General features: G+C 39.6%; 1 protein-coding gene across 1 annotated transcript in view; it reads left to right on the forward strand.

The window, feature by feature from the left end:
- The window catches only part of LOC124556463 (dnaJ homolog subfamily C member 2), a 204,365-nt gene that overhangs the window by 106,258 nt on the left and 77,731 nt on the right, over positions 1-20,376 (forward strand). Inside the window, exon 5 of the mRNA XM_047130413.1 lies at positions 16,249-16,427. Coding sequence (XP_046986369.1) covers positions 16,249-16,427 — 179 coding nt within the window. The remainder of the gene's footprint in view (positions 1-16,248; positions 16,428-20,376) is intronic.

Consider the following 20,376-nt stretch of genomic DNA (forward strand, 5'->3'; position numbering starts at 1 on the left):
CGTGGCTACCAGATCTGAAATATTTCCATTACGCGTTGGCTGTCAATTTAGCTGCTCAAGACAGTTTTCGGATAATGTGTTCAGAAGTAATTCACACGACGGCTTGTCTGTACCACCTACAATGAATCCATAGACATCCCAGTCTATACTAGGTAGGTTGAAGCCGCCTCCGACTAATATAGCATGATCCGTGTACTTCTGCGATACATAGTGTAGAATGCCTTTGAATGGTGGAACCTGGTGGCCAGTAATAACACCCGACAATTAACTTTATTTCTCCTAGGGAAATGGATAGGTTAAAGTCAGATGTAGTGGGAATTAGTGAAGTTCAGTGGGAGGAGGAACAAGACTTAGTCAGGTGAATACAGGGTTATAAATACACAATCAAATAGGGGTAATGCAGGAGTAGGCTTAATAATGAAAAAAAAAAAAAAAAGTAGGGTACAAGTTTATATGCGAACTAGCTCCACAGATGACGAAGAGATTGATGAAATGTATGATGAGATAAAAGAAATTTTTCAGATAGTGAAGGGAGACAAAAATTTAGTAGTCATGGGTGACTGGAATTCAGTAGTAGGAAAAGGAAGAGAAGGAAACGTAGTAGGTGAATGTGGAATGGGGATAAGGAATGAAAGAGGAAGCCGCCTGGTAGAATTTTGCACAGAGGATAACTTAATTATAGCTAACACTTGGTTCAAGAATCATGAAAGAAGGTTGTATACATGGAAGAGGCCTGGAGATACTAGAAGGTTTCAGATAGATTATGTAATGGTAAGACGAGATTTTGGAACCAGGTTTTAAATTGAAAGACATTTCCAGGGGCAGATGTGGACTCTGACCACATCTATTGGTCATGAACTGCAGATTAAAATTGAAGAAACTGCAAAAGGTGGGAATTTAATGAGATGGGACCTGGATAAACTGACAGAACCAGAGGTTGTAGAGAGTTTCAGAGAGAGCATTAAGGAATGAGTGACAAGAATGGGGGCAAGAAATACAGTAGAAGAATGGGTAGCTTTGAGAGATGAAGTAGTGAAAGCCGCAGAGGATCAAGTAGGTAAAAAGACGAGGGCTAGTAGAAATCCTTGGCTAACAGAAGATATATTGAATTTAATTGATGAAAGGAGAAAATATAAAAATGCAGTAAATGAAGCAGACAAAAAGGAATACAAACATCTCAAAAATGAGATTGACAGGAAATGTAAAATGGCTAAGCAGGGATGGCTAGAGGACAAATGTAAGGATGCAGAGGCATATATCACTAGGGGTAAGATAGATACTGCCTACAGGAAAATTAGAGAAACCTTTGGAGAAAAGAGAACCACTTCTATGAATATCAAGAGCTCAGATGGAAACCCAGTTCGAAGCAAAGAAGGGAAAGCAGAAAGGTTGAAGGAGTATATAGAGGGTCTATACAAGGGCAATGCACTTGAGGACAACATTATGGAAATGGAAGAGAATGTAGATGAAGATGAAATGGGAGATATGATACTGTGTGAAGAGTTTGATAGAGCACTGAGAGACCTAAGTCGAAACAAGGCCCCGGGAGTAGACAACATTCCATTAGGACTACTGATAGCATTGGGAGAGCCAGTCCTGACAAAACTCTACTATCTGCTGAGCAAGATGAATGAGACAGACGAAATACCCTCAGACTTCAAGAAGAATATAATAATTCCAATCCCAAAGAAATCAGGTGTTGACAGGTGTGAAAATTACCGAACTGTCAGTTTAATAAGTCATGGCTGCAAAATACTAACACAGATTCTTTACAGACGAATAGAAAAACTGGTAGAAGCCGACCTCGGGGAAGATCAGTTTGGATTCCGTAGAAATATTGGAACACGTGAGGCAATACTGACCCTACGACTTATTTTAGCAGCTAGATTAAGAAAAGGCAAACCTACGTTTCTAGCATTTGTAGACTTAGAGAAAGCTTTTGACAATGTTGACTGGAAACTCTCTTTCAAATTCTGAAGGTGGCAGGGATAAAATACAGGGAGCGAAGGGCTATTTACAATTTGTACAGAAACCAGACAGCAGTTACAAGAGTCGAGGGGCATGAAAGGGAAGCAATGGTTGGGGAGGGAGTGAGACAGGGTTGTAGCCTAATCCCTGGTGTTATTCAATTTGTATATTCAGCAAGCAGTAAAGGAAACAAAAGAAAAATTTGGAGTAGGAATTAAAATCCATGGAGAAGATATAAAAACTTTGAGGTTTGCCGATCACATTGTAATTCTGGCAGAGGCAGAGGCAAGGATAATGGAATGTGGTAGAGTTAACTCTGGTGATGCTGAGGGAATTAGATTAGGAAATGAGGCGCTTAAAGTAGTAAATGAGTTTTGCTATTTGAGTAGCAAAATAACTGATGATGGTTGAAGTAGAGAGGATATAAAATGTAGACTGGCAATGGCAAGGAAAGTGTTTCTGAAGAATGCAAATTTATCAACATCAACTATAGATTTAAGTGTCAGGAAGTCCTTTCTGAAAGTATTTGTATGGAGTGTAGCCATGTATGGAAGTGAAACATGGACGATAAATAGTTTGGACAAGAAGAGAATAGAAGCTTTTGAAAAGTGGTGCTGCAGAAGAATGCTGAAGATTAGATGGGTAGATCACGTAACTAATGAGAAGGTATTGAATAGAATTAGGGAGAAGAGAAATTTGTGGCCCAACTTGACTAGAAGAAGAGATCGGTTGGTAGGACATGTTTTGAGGCATCAAGGGATTACCAATTTAGTATTGGAGGGCAGTGTGGAGGGTAAAAATGGTAAAGGGAGACCAAGAGATGAATACACTAAGCAGATTCAGGAGGATGTAGGTACTGGGAGATGAAGAAGCTTGCCCAGGATAGAGTAGCATGGAGCGCTGCATGAAACCAGTCTCTGGACAGAAGACCATAACAACAACTAGGAATACTCACATACCTTAGTACTAGGATGCTCCTGTTATCCTCAATGGTCACTTCAAAATACATTATCGAAATGTTACTTTTCATCCCCCTTTATAATCCTTTAATATTCCAGCACACCACCACTCATATCAGCCTCCGCCAACATATTACCTTACTAAAACATTTTGTACCACCTCCTCATCTACACTATTAACCCTTCAGCAACAGCAACAGCTTCAACATCAAGTTCAGCAGCATCAGCAGTTGTAGTATCCATTACGAAAAAGAGTTCCGTCACTGTGGCTAGATGGGTCCTTTTAGCACGTCATTGAATCCAGTTATTCACAGTTTACTTTGAAAGCATGCTCTGCTTGAAGAGAACTGAATGAAGATATACTCCCAAAAAGAATTGTCAAAAGGAAAACACACAGTGATTATAGACACAGTGGTCTATATACCAAAAACTGAAAAATAGATTTCCCAATTGTGATGAAAAGTCAGATACATGGGTGGTTTGAAAAGTTCGCGGAACAGAATAGGAAAAAAGTACTTACATCACTGAAACCTTTTTTATTTTTCAATGTAGTCTTCTTGTAGAATAGTGCACTTGGTCCAGCGATGTTAGAGTGCCTTGATCCTATCTCAAAAATGAGTTTCCTCCAAGCCTGCAAAATAATTGTCAACTCTGGCTATCAGTTCTTCATTTGAAGTGAATCTTCATCCACCAAGAAAAATTTTCGGTTTTGGGAAGAGATGGAAGTCTGATGGAGCCATACCAGATGTGAATAAGGCTGGTGTGGTAACGATTCATACCTTAGTTCATGTAATTTTGCCATGGCAACGGTACGTATGTGGGCATGCATTGTCTTGATGGAAGATGAGTTTCTTCCTTGCTAAACCTGGCCTTTTTCCACGTATCTTTTGTTGCAATTTGTCCATGAGGTTAGCGTAGTACTCTCTAATAATTGTTTGCCCAGTGGGGAGATAATCTACAAACAGAATTCCGTTTGCATCCCAGAACGCTGATGCCATGACATTCCCCGCCAAAGGAATTGTCTTTGCTTTCTTTGGTGGCAGAGAATCAGCATGTTTCCACTGCTTTGTCTGTTGTTTTGTCTCTAGGGTATAGTAGTGCACCCAAGTTTCATCTGTGGTCACAAACAGGTGCAGAAAATCTTGATCATTTATCCTAAAATGGGCCAAACATTGTTCCGATATGCCCATTCTCATGCATTTTTGATCCAGCATCAAGAGTCGTGAAACCTATATTGCAGATAATTTTTTCATTTCTAATTCTTCAGTTAAAATGTGGTATACCCTTTCAGATGACATCTGGCAAGAGGGAGCAATTTCACGCACTTACAATCGGCAATCCTACATGACCGTTTTGTGCACTTTTGCAATGATTTCTGGAGTAGTTGCACATCTTGGCCGACCACTGTGCAGATCATCATCTAAGCTCTCCCGACCAAATTTAAATCCGTTTGTCCACTTGGCAAAAGTTGAATATGAAGGAGCAGATTCACCCAGTGTATTCTGGAAATAGGCATGAATGTCCTTTGCTTTCATACCTTTCTTTATCATGTACTTAATCACTACTCAAATCTCGATATTCCCCCCCCCCCTCCCCCCCCCCCAAAATCACTATGCAGAAACAACAACAGAGCCACGTCACCGCCACATCTCTCTTCCAGGAGCACTGACGTGGCACATGTTTACAGGCAACAGTCCAATGAATATCACGTGAGCAACTCGTGCGAGCGCTGACCTCTTGTGTTGACTCTGAGAACGTTTCAAACCACCCTTGTATTTTTCACAGTGGGGAAAAAGAAGATTACTGAATGAGTTTCAAAGGTGGATGTGGTACATTCACACACACCTTCTTCAATATTTAATATTTGGCACCCATACCACAGGAGGCATAGAGAGAGAAGTGTCGACAAGCTGAGAGATGCAGGTAGTAATGAAGCAAGAGAGTGGTACCAGAGCTGGCTTAACAAATCACACTGATTGAAGAGGGAATAGAAATAATAAAGAAAATAAGTTATTTTTCAAACAGGACAGTCTGCAGAGCCACTCCGACTGATCAGATTATGCAAATGTGGGTGAAAAGATTGAGAAACATATCAGATATGAAACTGCACTGAGCAAAGGAACAAACTTGTGTGATGAAAATAGATACAAAATGAAGGAGAATGGTCATTCTAAAATGCACCACACTTACAGCTAATTACCTTTATTTCAACTTTTCATCTATTTACTACTGCACCAAAATACTCGTTATCAATTCTCATTAAACACTCTGAGGCTTTACTTTTTCTCAGTAAAGAAAAATGTGAAATATGATATACACCGGTGTCCAAAATTAAAGCAACAAACTGTTATTTCCCCATCCCATGTCTAATTCACGATATTGTCTAATTCACGATATAATCATACAAAATGTCAACTAATGTCTTTACAATCATATTCTGCACGGAAGATGGCATTCCGATCAATGCACAACCCCGTCAACAGTGATGTCAGGTCACCTATCAAGTGGGGTAGTGTTTGCAGTATAGTTCCTCAGCCACAGTCACTGTGTTCAAAGTCACAGATGGTGCCGCCTGCAAATTCTCTGCTCTGGAGGGCCGTAGAAAGAATGAGAGCAGGAGAGTCGCAAATTGATGTGCCCCGATGGGTTAATGTGAATAATTCTGTTGCTTGTCAGATAAGGCAACAGTATATAGAGACCAAAACTGTATCCCAGAGACGACGACAGGATCAACCATGTGTGGCATCGGAAACAGTGAACCATTTTTGGCCGAAGCGCGCAATGCTACCACCCTAATACTGCACTGCAAGTGGCATCTGACCTCGCAACATCCCCTGGACATATTATGTCGAGGAAAATGGTATACAGAAGGCTTTGGCAGAGTGGCTTTTATTGTTGGAGACCTGCTGTCTGTTTACCTGTGGTGTGTCATCACGTAAAGGAACGTCTAGAGTGGAGACATCAACATGTCTCCTGGACAGTTAAACAGTGGGCCAATGTTCTTGTCACAGATGAGTTCTGATTTGGTAATGGTGTGGGTAGGGAGTATGTTGACCACTCGAACACCTCTTCATGAAATTGTGCTGGTGAATCAGCAATATTTAACTGCTGTCAAGCACAATGAGGAGATCTTGGGACCTCGTGCGCGATTGTTGGGTTGGGTTGTTTGGGGAAGGAGACCAGACAGCAAGGTCATCGGTCTCATTGGATTAGGGAAGGAAGTCGGCCGTGCCCTTTCAGAGGAACCACCCTGGCATTTGCCTGGAGTGATTTAGGGAAATCACGGAAAACCTAAATCAGGATGGCCGGATGCGGGATTGAACCGTCGTCCTCCCGAATGCGAGTCCAGTGTCTAACCACTGCACCACCTCGCTCGGTTGCGCAATTGTTGCAAGGCGCTGTGAGCTCAGACTTCATATTGATGGACGATAATGCTCGACCTCATAGAGGATGGGTGGTTTACGTTTTTATTGGAAACAGAAGATATTGCGTGCATGGTATGCCCGGCTCACTCTCCTGATTTGAATCCCGTAGAGCATGTTTGGGATGCACTAGGGAGAAGGGTTGCATCGTATCAGCACCCACCAACCGCTCTCCACGACTTGAGCAGCTGTGCAGGAAGAATGGGAATTATTGCTAAACATGAGATTGATGACATCATTCACAGCATGTCCCATCTTTGTCATGCCTGTATTGGTGCCAGAAATGGTCACACCCCATACTGAACATATTAACCAGTCATCAGAATGTATGTGGAAATCCGTTAAGTTGGGAGAAAATGAAGAATGTTTTTGTCTACTGTTATGCATGTTGCAGATGATTACATTCTGTATTCTTTACATTGTTCCTACTTTTCTGTCACCTGTTTATACGGTTTTGCAGCAAAACAAACACAACCTTGCAAACTTTCCATTTGTTGCTTTAATTTTGGGCACCAATGTAGTTCAGAATGACAGAAGAGGAATGTTGATTATATGAAATGAAAGTGATGTAGTATTTCCAGTAATCGGGTACTTAGTGAATGCAAGTATACCTCACCATCCCAGCCCTTATTCCTGATGCACATACCTGTTGAAATCTGTGGTGTTTCTCGAACATAACAGTTTGTGTGTCTTCCAGTATTCCAAACAATAAGCATTAGGCTGCAGCTTCTCAATTACCCTGAATGGAATCATATATTCATTTGTAAATTTCTTGGTTTCTGCCCCCACTTTTTTTTCCTTTCTTCGTACCAAAACTAGGTCTCCTATCTGAAAAATCTGAAAATTTTTAGGAAATGCACTGGCGTTGTGTCTGCTCTCTCTCTCTCTCTCTCTCTCTCTCTCTCTCTCTCTCTCTCTCTCTCTCTCTCTCATAACTTGATTAGCTCTTCCATTATCCTTTCACGTATATTTTCCTTTGGAGAGCAAGTGGAGATTTTGATATGTTCAATGATTTTATTCTACAAATATCCTCAGATATTTTTGACAAAAATTATGAAGCGTTATCCGACAATATGTCTTTCAGTGCTCCTGTTTTCACAAATTAGTGCATTTTTAATTTGTCTGCAAGTACTTCAGCATTAGGTTTTCTAGTCGGGTATAATTTTATATATTTCATAAAACCTTCTAGTACTACAAACAAATTCTGGTAATGAACAGAACAAATCCACACCTACTAAATCATGTTGAATCTGTGGTTTGACACTATACTTTTGCCCTTGGATAATCTTATAATTTGCCCTAACCTTTTGACAGTGGTCACATATTTCCACCCATTTTTGTACTTGTCACCACATGTTATTAAAAATTACGTCTCTCTAAGCTTAGCAGTGCTCTTCCTTACACTTTAGCGATGAAACTTTTTATGTAGGTAATTAACTAACAAATATACATGTTGCTCTGGGAAACAAATTTTCATTGATTTTTGTCATCTTCCTCTGCCTAAACATATACCCTTATGCAAGTGATAATAGTCAGCTATCTGGGATACTCTTCTTCTTCTTCTTCTTCTTCTTCTTCTTCCCCCCCCCCCCCCCCCCCCCCCTGCCCCGGAAATGACTTTTGACCTTTTATCTTGCTTTTTTCCCCTCCTTATGTCCTTGCAGATTTTCTTCATTTGGCCTTCCTTGTCTGTTTTCATCATTGTAGCAGAAATATATACTACTTCTTTATACAAAAATTTATTTTCATTTTTCCTTTTTCCCACTAGTCTCCACATTTCTAAATAAACCCTCTGCTACAAAATTTTCCATTCACTTAATGTATCAATTTCAGTATCATATCGCTATAAATATAAAGCTTATCTTTTTAGCTTTGTATTTTCCAACTTATAAGTTTGTGGAAAATGGAAGCTTTCTGATCACCATAAGTAATTACTTTCTGTGCAAATAATATTGTTGGAATATCTGCAATCCAAAGACGACTGCTAAAGCTTCCTGTTCTCGAAGAAAATAATTCTTTTCTACTTGCTGTAGGGTTCTACTAGCAAATGCAATAGTTTTACGTCTTTTTTAGTACCCTTCTTTATCCACTCGCTTTATCCACTTGGGATAGTTCCATAGCTGTTCCTACCAACACACATTTGCTATTATAAGAATGATTTTGCAAAGTTTATGTTCTACAAAAGCAGTGTGACATTCTGCCATCCATGTGTATGATACATTTTTATTTAACAAGTTCCATAAACATTCATCATTAAACAGTTGTCTTGATACAAGTCTACAGTAGCATCCAAATAACCCAAACATCCTCTTGAACTTTGTAGTACTTTATAGCTTCAATTTTCCCGATGAAACAGCTCAAACGAAAGTACAGACACTTATTTTCATCCTGAAATGTGTGATTTTTTACTGGTAACATTTGCCCTTAAATAATAATGTTGTGTATTTCCTAGATTTCTTGGCTTGTGGCAAATTCCAATAACAACATATGACTTCCAGAGTGGAGATCTGAAACGGAGTGAATACAAGCCTAATGTTATGGATTGCATGCACTACAAATCAAGGAGCCACCGTTATATAGGTGCTATACTGACATTCCATCCTTCATGCTGTAGTTCCATGAGCATGACGAGTCTGAGAAGGGTGTTGCTGTGGTTGCGTAATACTTGACTGTCTCGTACTAAAGTGTGGTGGAATGATGCTAACCATGACTAAGACTACTGTAGATTTGTTTTAATAATTAATCACCTTTTAGAGAATACACTTCACCCTCTGCCCAGTTTTCTTGGACCGTTGTCACAGACCCTCCCTCCCTCCCTAGCTAAGTAAATTATGTTAAATGAAGTGTGCTAATTTGTTACATGGCTGCTATGTGGTGTTTTTTTTTTACCAGTGTTGCTTATAACGGGACATTCTCATATTTTATCGTAAAAAAAGTATATTTTTGTTAAACTAATTACAAATTCTTTTCTTTGTATTGAAATAATAATAATAATAAATAATAATAATGATAGCACGACTATTCTGGCTGTAGACAGGTCAAATGCCATCACTCAGCCAATGGCGTCATGTGAATGCAATATGGAAGGGTGGGGGTCAGTACATCATACTTCTGGCTGTTGCCAGTTTAGCAGACCTGGTGCCAGTACTACTTGGTCAGGTAGCTCCTCAGTTGGCTGAGTGCATGCTGTTCCAGCACTCCCACAAAGGAAAAATCTCTTTCAATACCCAGGTCCTTTGCATGGCAGTCAGCCACTCTGACCATTTGGCTATGGAGATAGACTTGTATATACTACTGAAGTGCTTGATGCCAAATATCAAGACAATTTTTGTCATTCAGAATGGCTGCTGTGATGAGATTGAACAAATTGCTGTCCAATACATGTTTTCTGCCTACTTGCACTCTATATGCTATAGTATCATTTTATGTACATTTTTCTGCAAGTAACCATCTTAAATCTTTTAAACTGCATAGAACTGCTGTTATCACGACACTTTTCAAAGCTGGTGAACAATCCAGTATAGGCCCAGGAGTTAGCCATTTGAGGATTATATTAACAATATAAGGAATAGAATAGAAGACCCATTGAGTTGCAGACAGGCACAACAAGCACAACAGGCACAACAAAAAGACTGGTACACATGCAGCTATCGGCCAAAGGCTTCCTCAGCAAAGAAGACATTCACACAAGTAAGCACACATCACACACACTAGACGTCCACCACTGACAGCTCCGATCGGTTGGAGCTGCGTGTCAATCGCAACAAGGATGACAGACGGCAGGACAAGCACAACCAGAGTGCTCCATGTGAGGGACCTATTACCTTTGCTATGTCACATGTGCAGAACTGGATCAGCACGAATTCCTGCTTGTCCCAGCTATATAGGGCAGTGCAAGCCAACACGTCAGGAGTTCGCTCCACCAGAGCTCTATGCCAATTCGTGTGCCAGCACTTAGCAGCCAACCAGTCAGAGTCTGGTCAGAAGCCAACTGCAGTGGGTCTTAAGACTTTCCAGTGATGTCCCAAAACATACCTGTTGGCCAACTACACCAAACACTCAACCTCTGTCGTTAGGGATTATCAGTGGCATAGTCTTCACGTCCCACTATGTTTATTCACTATGTGTTCCAGGCATATGCCTGTTAGTATCTGAGTAGTAGTAGTATTATTTTTTTTATTGAGAAGAGTTTTCCCTTATTATTAGAGCCCTCTACTGCTCTTGTAATAAACCCTTGTTCTTGTTTACCTGTGTCTTATTATTTCTTATTGAGCATCTCCTCCTGGGAGACATAGCACTTTGAACCTTGAGCTTTCACATTAGCAGTTTCCTCCTTGGAAGAGAAGAGAAGAGAAAGAGGAAAATAAGAAGTGGTTCAAATTGTGAACGGAGGGAGAAAATGCTCAGAACCTTTCGTGTGTGTGTGTGTGTGTGTGTGTGTGTGTGTGTGTGTCTCTCTCTCTCTCTCTCTCTCTCTCTCTCTCTGGAGTATTACTGTCAGAGTGCACCCAAATGACCTGAGCGATAAAACAAGCCCCTGTGTATTATTCTCAGCAGTAGCATATTAGAAATTGTGAATGTTAAACAATTTTTGTTGTTTTTTCATTTTCACTGAAATTTCAGTGTTGGTTGTGTTAATGTAGAAGATGTGTTGGAAGTACTTTTCCAATTTGTGGGAATGGTGTCAAATGGCGGGGATGGGGTCAAATGGTTTCTCAGGCTTCCAAGGCACATTGATGAAGTGTCTGTGCATTAAGTTATCTTCACATTGAAAACAAACTCCAAAAAACTCAGCTGACAATGGTTTTCAACTTACAGTTTACTTTATCTTTCAGCTATTGTCAACAGTTGTTTGAAATCGCAAGTTTGAAAAACTAGTTGAGGGAAGTTTTGTCTTGAGTTTTTAGTTTGTGGTCAGTGAGCAAAAACATGGCAGAATTGGGTGACTGGCACAGGCATGTTGCCGTATTGTCTGCTTTGTTTCTTCTGTGTGTTTACGTAGTGGCGACTCCCAAGTGCTCCACAGAAGCAACTGTTCAGTTTTTATTAGAAATTGAAATTAGGAAACCTCTGTGGGATCCTGATTCAATAATTGTATAAATAGATTATTTCAATTTAACGGTGTTTTTATTTTAAGACAGTGACATCTACTATGTTAATTTGGGTCTTAAAATTTATTTTTCATGCTTCCTTTCAGAGGGTAATGGTGCTGTCAAGATAGTGTATCAGCATGTAGGTGCATGTATTTAAACTGTTTCCAGCAACTTATATTTTTAACTCAGAGGGTGAAGTACCTACCAACTACTATGGTAATCTGAGGCCTTGACAATAACTTTCAGTTCCTTACCTTCAGGTTGTGGGATGCGGGGAAGGAATTGAATATGTAGTATGAGCGGATAAGTGGATGTATTAATGTGTTAAGAATGTATAAAAAAGTAAAACAACAGTACATACTTTTACAAAATCCTTGAGTACATTTACAGTAACCCAGCACCCTCTAGAGGTTCACTAATCTTGGCCAGTGATATTCAATGAGAGTACATTAAACTTTTATAATTGTCGCCCGTTGCCAAAAATCAAAGGGTTACAAGAAGCTGCTCTGCTGGTGATACTGCAACTCTAAACCTTGTGTCTTTCTGTTGAATATGTAGTGCTATTAGCTTCAATAGTTCTTTGAATTGCTCATGCCATACTGAGAAAATTCTTGAAACTTTGCCCTTCTTCAATGTAGATATCCTCGAATACAGGATTATAAGCTCTGTGGGTTCCTCTTTATAATGAAACTTTCTAAACCCCATGCCTCTTTTTTCGGGTTGATTCGAACACAGGTATCTTTCTTTGGGTTGATTTTTGTGACAAAGAATTACATAAAGAATTATAGTACAGAGTGCTATTGCATCTTCGGAGCCAGAGTCCATTTTTTTTTTTTTAAAAAAGAAAAAAAAGTCTGATGAATGTGTGTGTTTATAAGAGTTTGAAACTGTTGTCAGCATTTTGCAACAATTGTAGGTTTGCCAAACTTGCAGCAGTTGTGTGTTTCTGTTTGTTGGATTTGGTTTTCAGTGTGACAGTTGCCTCATGCATTAATGTCTTGTTTTAGAGGTCTGATGTATAACAGTCTGAAGGATTAAGATCAGCTGAACATTCAGACCCTGGAACTGGTCCTCTACTGTTTATCTGTCCCCATATGCAACCACATATTTGCAGGGTTACATTGTGTAGCAAGTCCTTGTAGACAGTACCTGTAAGGCATGCTGGGATAATATGTGAACCTACCACTCAGTATCCTGCAATTCTATAATAATAATAATCTCGAATTGCCACAGTTGCCTAGCCTGGACTGTACCACAAGGATTTTCAAATCCCCACAAAAATTGTTATAGTTCCTGCTTTTGTAGAAGCAACCAACTGCAGTGACAAGATACAGGGCATGTATTTGGAATGATGGCATTTCAAATCCCTGCCCAGGCCTGGTAATTTAGGTTTTCCGCAGTTTTCTTAAATTGATTAAGGTAAATGTCATAACGATTCCTTTGAAAGAACATGGCTGGTTTTTCTTCCACGTCCTCCTTCAGTCTGATCTTGTCCTGCGTCTCTAATGACCTGGTTGTTAATGAGATTAGAAATGTAACCTAAAATTTTAAAGTATTTCTGATATATCCTTATAATACAGAATAAAACTTGCAAGTCACCTGAAAGATAATAGGCATTGCTGATAAGTGTCACTCCTTTGGTAGTAAGTTTCTATTTCTGGGACTGGGTTAGGTGGTTTTCTAGATGCACTGAATAGTTCTGGCAACAGAAACTGTTCTATGTGTACTAATAGCTATATGCATGGTTACAAGTTTTGTAGGACCTAATAGGTGTGGCACATAGGTTGAGTGGATGATAGACTGCTACCACAGCAAGTGTGAGGTGGATTTGGGACAGTGAAAATGTTGGTTTTGAGCATGCTTTAATGTTGTAGATGTTACAGTATATAATACTCTTGACAAAAAGACTTTGTGAAGATAATGTCTTTATAAAAAGAAAATAATCATTCAAGAATTCATATCCATAAAGATATGGTTGGGCTGGCTTGTACATATCTTCAGTAGACACAGCTCTTTTACAACTGATAAGATACATACAGAAGTAAACAGACATTACTCTTATGTTTCTTAACCACAATGGCTAAACTGTCAATCTCTATATAAATTTAATAAAGTATCTCAGTCTTAATATATGTGAACTCAAGTATGAGGCGTGTTTTTTTTTTAAGTAAGTACCGTTCTGAAATTAAAAAAAGACACTCTAAGATATCTCAATAATTTTATTTTTACATGAAAGCCTGTACCTTAATCTACTTTTCTACATAATTTCTGTCAATATTGAGGCACTTGTCATAATGTTGTACCAGTTTTTGAAAACCCTCCTCGTAGAAGTGTGCCGCCTGACTTGTTAACCACTACATCACCACCGTTTTGACTTCGTCATCGTCTTGAAGACGCTGACTGCTCAGGTGTCTTTTCAAGTGCAGGAACAGATGGTAGTCACTGGGTGCAAGATTGGGGCTGTACAGAGGATGATCTAGAATTTCCCATCGAAAAGATGTGATGAGATCTTTGGTCTGATTCGCCATATGCGGACGGGCATTGTATTGCAGCAAAACGATGCCCTTACTCAACTTGCCACGTCTTTTGTTCGGAATTGAACGGCGCAGATTGTGCAATGTCTTACAGTAAGCTGCTGCATTGATTGTCTCATTACGAGGCAGAAATTCCAAAAGCAATACTCCTTTTCTGTCCCAAAGAACTGTGCACATGATTTTCCGGGCAGAAATTGTTTGCTTAAACTTCACTTTTCTGGGTGAATCTGAATGGCGCCATTCCATGGACTATTGCTTTGATTCTGGTGTGACGTAGGCCACCCATGTTTCATCACCCATAACAATTTGGCTTAAGAAATCATCACCGTTGTTGTGGTACCACTCAAGGAAAGTCAATGCAATGTCTAAATGTTTGGTTTTGTGCACATCCGTCAACATTTTCAGTACCCATGGTGCGCACAGTTTTTGGTAATTCCAGTGCTTGGTCACAATGCCATACAAAACACTATGAGAAACATTAGGAAAGTCATCCCGCAAGGAGGAAATCGTAAAGCGTCTGTTTTCTCTTACCTTATTGTCCACTTCCTGCACCAAATTTTCATTACCAACCGAAGAATGCCCACTCCGTTGTTCATCATGCACATTTGTGCGGCCATCTTTAAATGCTCTCAGCCACTTTCTTACCATTCCATCACTCATAATGTTTCCTCCGTAAACTGCACAGATCTCACGATGAATATCGATCGCTTTTAGGCTTTTAGCACTAAGAAATCTTATAACAGCCTGTACTTCACAGTCGGCAGGACTCACGATTATCGGAGGCACCTTAAACACTCAGTACACAATGTAAACAAGGAAGAATCAGACTGTAATGGCGTCAGTGCGTAGACAACAGATTTAGGTACTCAGTGCACATGCGCAGAACACCGACTGCAGTGCTGCGGCCGCGGTGTGGCAAAACGGTACTTGCCTAAAAATCACACCTCGTATTTACAGTAGTAATGTGTACTAATTTGTCTTTCTCCTGTTTTTGTTTTATATCTATGTTTACATAAAATTATGAAAGTTGGCATGTAATTTCTGTGCAGATTAGTTATTCTTCTGGCATACTTGTAACAGGAAGTGTGTCAGTGTACAGTACAGTATTTGGAATTTCATCTGCATCATATACTAATCTAACACCCAAACCTCCAGATGTCGGACATTCAGATCGATACCAAATGTTCTGTGTCAATAAAGTATCAACCAAAACACCAATTTAGTTCATTCTGTCGTCCATAAGAACAGGCATAAATGGTGGCATAAATGGTAATTAAAAGTAACACCAGAACTACAGAACACAGAAAAGTGTACCTGTGAATCATTGTTCCATAGATCTTGTGTGGGTGACTTGGTCGAGCGGAGGTCGTCATACGAAAGGTCCCGCATTCCACCCTGCTAGTGGCAAATGTTTTAACTCTTCGTGCGTGAAACTGTTATATGGAAGAACATTTTCCTGACATTAAAAGGACTTTTCGAAGTTTTTGGCAGTCTGCAATTCACTTCGTTAATTGGAAGTAGCAGACCTATAGAGTACATTCATATCATACATGCGGAAGTAGTAGTAGTAGTAGTAGTAATAATAATAATAATAATAATAATAATAATTGACTGCAGATGGGAGTGCCGCCATACATCAGATATGCGTGTTATGGTTAGAGTCTCGTGTTTGTGGAAAGACAGGACAAAAAGTCAATTTACATGTCAGGAAAATGTTCTCAGCCGGGTTTGAACGCGTGACATATGACAGTGAATGCTCTACCAACTTTTTTTCTTTAATCCCATTTTGTTCATTGCACTTGTTCGGGGCAGACGTCCTGTGACACCTGTTCAAGTTCATCATTGATCCATTCACTCAGTCTTTTTATTACAGAGGCAGCTAACCACCTGATCAAACACGGCGAGCTGCTGATCCAGCATCAACTCACCCACGCAGGATCTACAAAACAATGACTCATAGATACGCTTTCCCTGTGCTCCGTAATTCTGGTGTTACTTTTAATTATGTTTATGCATCTTACACTTGATGACAGCACATAACACGAACTAAATTGGTGTTTTGGTTGATACCCTATCAACATACAAAATTTGGTACTGATCTGAGCGTCTGACATCTGGAGTTTTGGGTGTAAGTACGTGTTGAAATGAACCTGTGAATGTAGTCAATTTCATTCACATTCAGGGATTATGATTATCTTTCCAATTTCTGCCCTCTTTCTGATATTTTTTAGAAATTTTGTTTTATTCTTAGAACCCATTATCTTTTCTCTAGGTTTTTGCAGAGGCTTTTGCCTTAGAAGCTCGTTTCTCAGAAAAGTTGCCTGTCCCTCCAATAGGCGGTCCAGATGATCCGAGAGAGAGCGTGGAAAAGTTTTACGATTTTTGGTACAACTTTGAGTCATGGAGAGAGTTCTCGTACCTTGATGAAGAAGACAAAGAGAAAGGACAGATGTGAGTATCTCATTAATACTTTGAGATTGCTTTGTAATGGGAGAATTATGTTGGGGCAGATTTTTGAGTGATAATATGATGCCGAATTAATCCATATTATTTAATCTCACAAACAGCTCAGTCAATGTTAGGAACAGATACTGTACAGAAAACATTGTAAGTAAGTTGGACTTGAAATTTTCAATTTTGAAACCAGGGGTGAAAAGAGAACACTGTTATTTAATGTCTTGCAAGTGCTACAATACACATACATTGCAGGCCAAATAATCCATACTATTTGGGACTCATGTTTCCCCGTGCTACACAACTATAAGATCATCATATACAGAACATTACCTCCTTCCACCCCTCCTCCGCCCCCCACTCCCAAATAAATTCCATGTAAGAAAATTAAAAATATCTACCATAATGAGTTTAACATATGATTCGATTGATAGAGAATCTCTGTTATCAGTCCTTGAAGAAATGGGTTTGGATAAGAAAACAACTAATATTATAAAAGCGACCCTTACAAATACATATTCGAAAGTTAAATTTATGGGCGAACTATCAGAACCCTTTGAAATAAAAACGGGAGTGCGACAGGGCGATGGGCTCTCACCGTTGCTGTTCAATTGTGCGCTTGAGAAAGTAGTCAGAGAATGGAACACAAATATTAAGAGTGGTATAAGACTGGGTTGCAAAAAGAAGAACCTTAAAGTAAGTTGCATTGCTTTTGCAGATGATATGGCCCTGTTTGCTGAAACAATGGAAGCAGCACGGGAGCAAATCCTTGAACTAAAGAGACAAGCAGCTAAAATTGGTCTTCACATCTCCTTTGAAAAAACTAAGATATTGACAAGCATCAAGCACTCATGTAAATACCTGAAAGTTCAAGAACAGAAGATTGAAATAGTAAAAGAATTCAAATATCTCGGAGAATGGATTAGTTGGAATGCTGGGGAAAGCAAAGCAATGGAATCCAGAAAAAATAAACTTGAATTGGCCTTCCAATTAACAAAAAATACATACAACAAAAACTCCCTTTCATGGGGGTCCAAAATTAAACATTACAAGACAGTGATTAAGCCAGAAGCACTGTATGCAGCAGAAACACTTAACATGAATTTTAAAGGCCAAATGGAGAAACTTGAGCTAAAGGAAAGAAAAATTTTAAGAAAAATCATTGGGCTAAAATTTCAAGACAATGAGATTATATACATCAAAAATGAAACTCTCTACAAGAAAATTGAAAAACTTTCAGATTCTATGTGAAAAAGGAGAATAAATTTTTATGGTCATCTTCTCAGAATGAATTCGAACAGATTAACTAAACAAATCTTTGACTTCTTCTTTAACCAAAAAACGAAGCCCAATTGGTTTAAAGAAACTGAGAAAGACCTAGTGGAATTAAAGATTTCAGAAAATTCACTTATTGATTGAACTGCTAAATTAATTACTAAAGATGAAAACATAAGGTTCCAAGACAAGACCACACAAAAGTCCAAACCCTTCATCTCGGAAGAAGAGAGGAGAAGAAGATCATAAAGAATGAGGAAATACTGGGCCCTAAAAAAAGAACAATGCACAAAGAAATGATTGATCCAGTGTACCCCAAAGAGGGTGAAACGAAACAAGAAGAAAGAAGAGTTTAACATCGTGTACTGTAAACTTACACTAAATGTTAGCTGCTTAAACTATGGTAATAAAAGAAAGTGTAAAATACATAGAAACAAAAGGTTTAATATCAAGGACTGCCCATGCTTCCATTGTTTCAGCAAACAGGGCCATATCAAGGACTGCCTAAGCTAATGATCTGTGATACAGTTTTCTTTACCAGCACCACCATTGTCATCTTCATCTTCATTTGTAGACCTATTGCTGTTTCTTCCTTGCCGATCCTTCTCTCATATTACACCGTCTTTTGAGTCATCCACAGAATTGGATATGCAGCACTTTTTTTAAAAAATCCTTCTACTACATATTTTCTTGAAATCCAACTCGGGCAATAAGTATCAATTTCTCATCAGATGTACTGAAGGGTTGTTTATATTCCCTGACAGAGATGGGGCGTGATCTGCTCGAAGAAGCTGTTCGTTCCTTTTAGCAGCTTAGGTGGTTTCCTTTATGCAGATTTCCTGCTTACAGTATTGAAATTTGGAAATAACACCACTAGGAGTTTGTAATATGCCTTTGTTGGTCTTTCATATCAGTTTCTTAACTTCCTGTGCGAGCGAGAAATCCAACATGAAAATGTCCCTCTTGTTAATCCTTTGACTGCTACACATTTGCTCACTGCATTCCATGGTGAGTGCAGCTTTGTTGTCACCTAATTCTGGTACCAGCACTGAGAGATTGCTTTTGGGTCACTAACTGCAACTGGTTTTGCTGCAGAGCCCAGCTTGTACGGTACTGAATATTTGTACAGTTCTGGGTGTGACAACCCCATCTGTCACCTTGGGTTTGGCACCTCCAATAAAAAATAAATGCAGTTAATCCGACACCTAAAATTTTTCATTTTAAAGCTACTACTATCTTACTTCTTGTGTGCCGGGAATGGGTGATTGTCTGCATTTGAGCTTTCTTTGAAGCAGTTATCATAAGTCTTGGTTTCTTGAATGGAAGTTATGAAATAAATGCTGTAGAAGTGAAAAATTCAAACCTTTCCTGTTCATCTGTGCTAACACAATAGTTCTTCTGTAAGAAGACATCAGTGTACTTGAGATCACTTTATAAGTTACCATTGTATTTCAATAGCCGGTCCCAAGCCCAGTTGAGAAAGCAGGAGGGGGAGGAGTAACACCTCATTAAAAAACTTTGGTTCACCTGGCCCGGCTGATAGTACCTCGTGAGGGCCCCTTGCCAGGGATACGGTGAAGATCTCAATGGCAGCGAAGGCAGAGAAGATGGGCTTCGGTACAGCAGAGCTGGCGGACGAGGCACCTTTTCTCTTTGGGTACAAAAAGAGTACAAGTAGCGACTGTACCCCAGAGGGGCAGCTACAGACAGCGTCTGACTCATAGTGAGTGGCTGATTTTAGGCTGGGCATCCTACTGCCTATGTGGAAAGTAACAGGAAACTACCACATTACATTCGCAAGCAGTACATGGTACGTCTCTCCATGTGAAAGTTTCCGGAGTTAAAACTTCCCCTCATTCAGATCTCCGGGAGGGGAACACATTGAGAGTAGACATATTTGAAAGGAAGAAGGGACAGTGAGGGAAGGAAAGATAAGGATTGGAACATGGAATGTGAGGACACTACTGCAAGCAGGAAAGCTAGAGAATGCAAAACAGGAGATGAAAAGGAACAGATTAGATGCCCTCGGTTTGTGGGAAATGCCTTGGGGAGAGAATGGGGAGATAGAAAGTAGAGATTATAAGCTCTTTTACTCAGGAGAAGTCAGGAGTATTGAAAATGGAGTGGGAATATTGATAGGGGAAAAGCTGAAAAATAAGGTAATGAAGGTACAATATATTGGTGGAAGACTGATGATGTACGACTGAAGGGTAGTTCAAAAGATTTGGTGTTGATACAGGTATACAAGGTGTTACAAAAAGGTACGGCCAAACTTTCAGGAAACATTCCTCACATACAAATGAAGAAAAGATGTGTACATGTGTCCGGAAATGCTTAATTTCCATGTTAGAGCTCATTTTAGTTTCGTCAGTATGTACTGTACTTCTTCGATTCACCACCAGTTGGCCCAATTGAAGGAAGGTAATGTTGACTTCGGTGCTTGTGTTGACATGCGACTCATTGCTCTACAGTACTAGCATCAAGCACATCAGTTCGTAGCATCAACAGGTTAGTGTTCATCACGAACGTGGTTTTGCAGTCAGTGCAATGTTTGCAAATGCGGAGTTGGCAGATGTCCATTTGATGTATGGATTAGCATGGGACAATAGCCGTGGTGCGGTATGTTTGTATCGAGACAGATTTCCAGAACGAAGGTGTCCCGACAGGAAGA

The sequence above is a fragment of the Schistocerca americana genome, chromosome X, assembly GCF_021461395.2.
Source record: "Schistocerca americana isolate TAMUIC-IGC-003095 chromosome X, iqSchAmer2.1, whole genome shotgun sequence".
Lineage (NCBI taxonomy): Eukaryota > Metazoa > Arthropoda > Insecta > Orthoptera > Acrididae > Schistocerca > Schistocerca americana.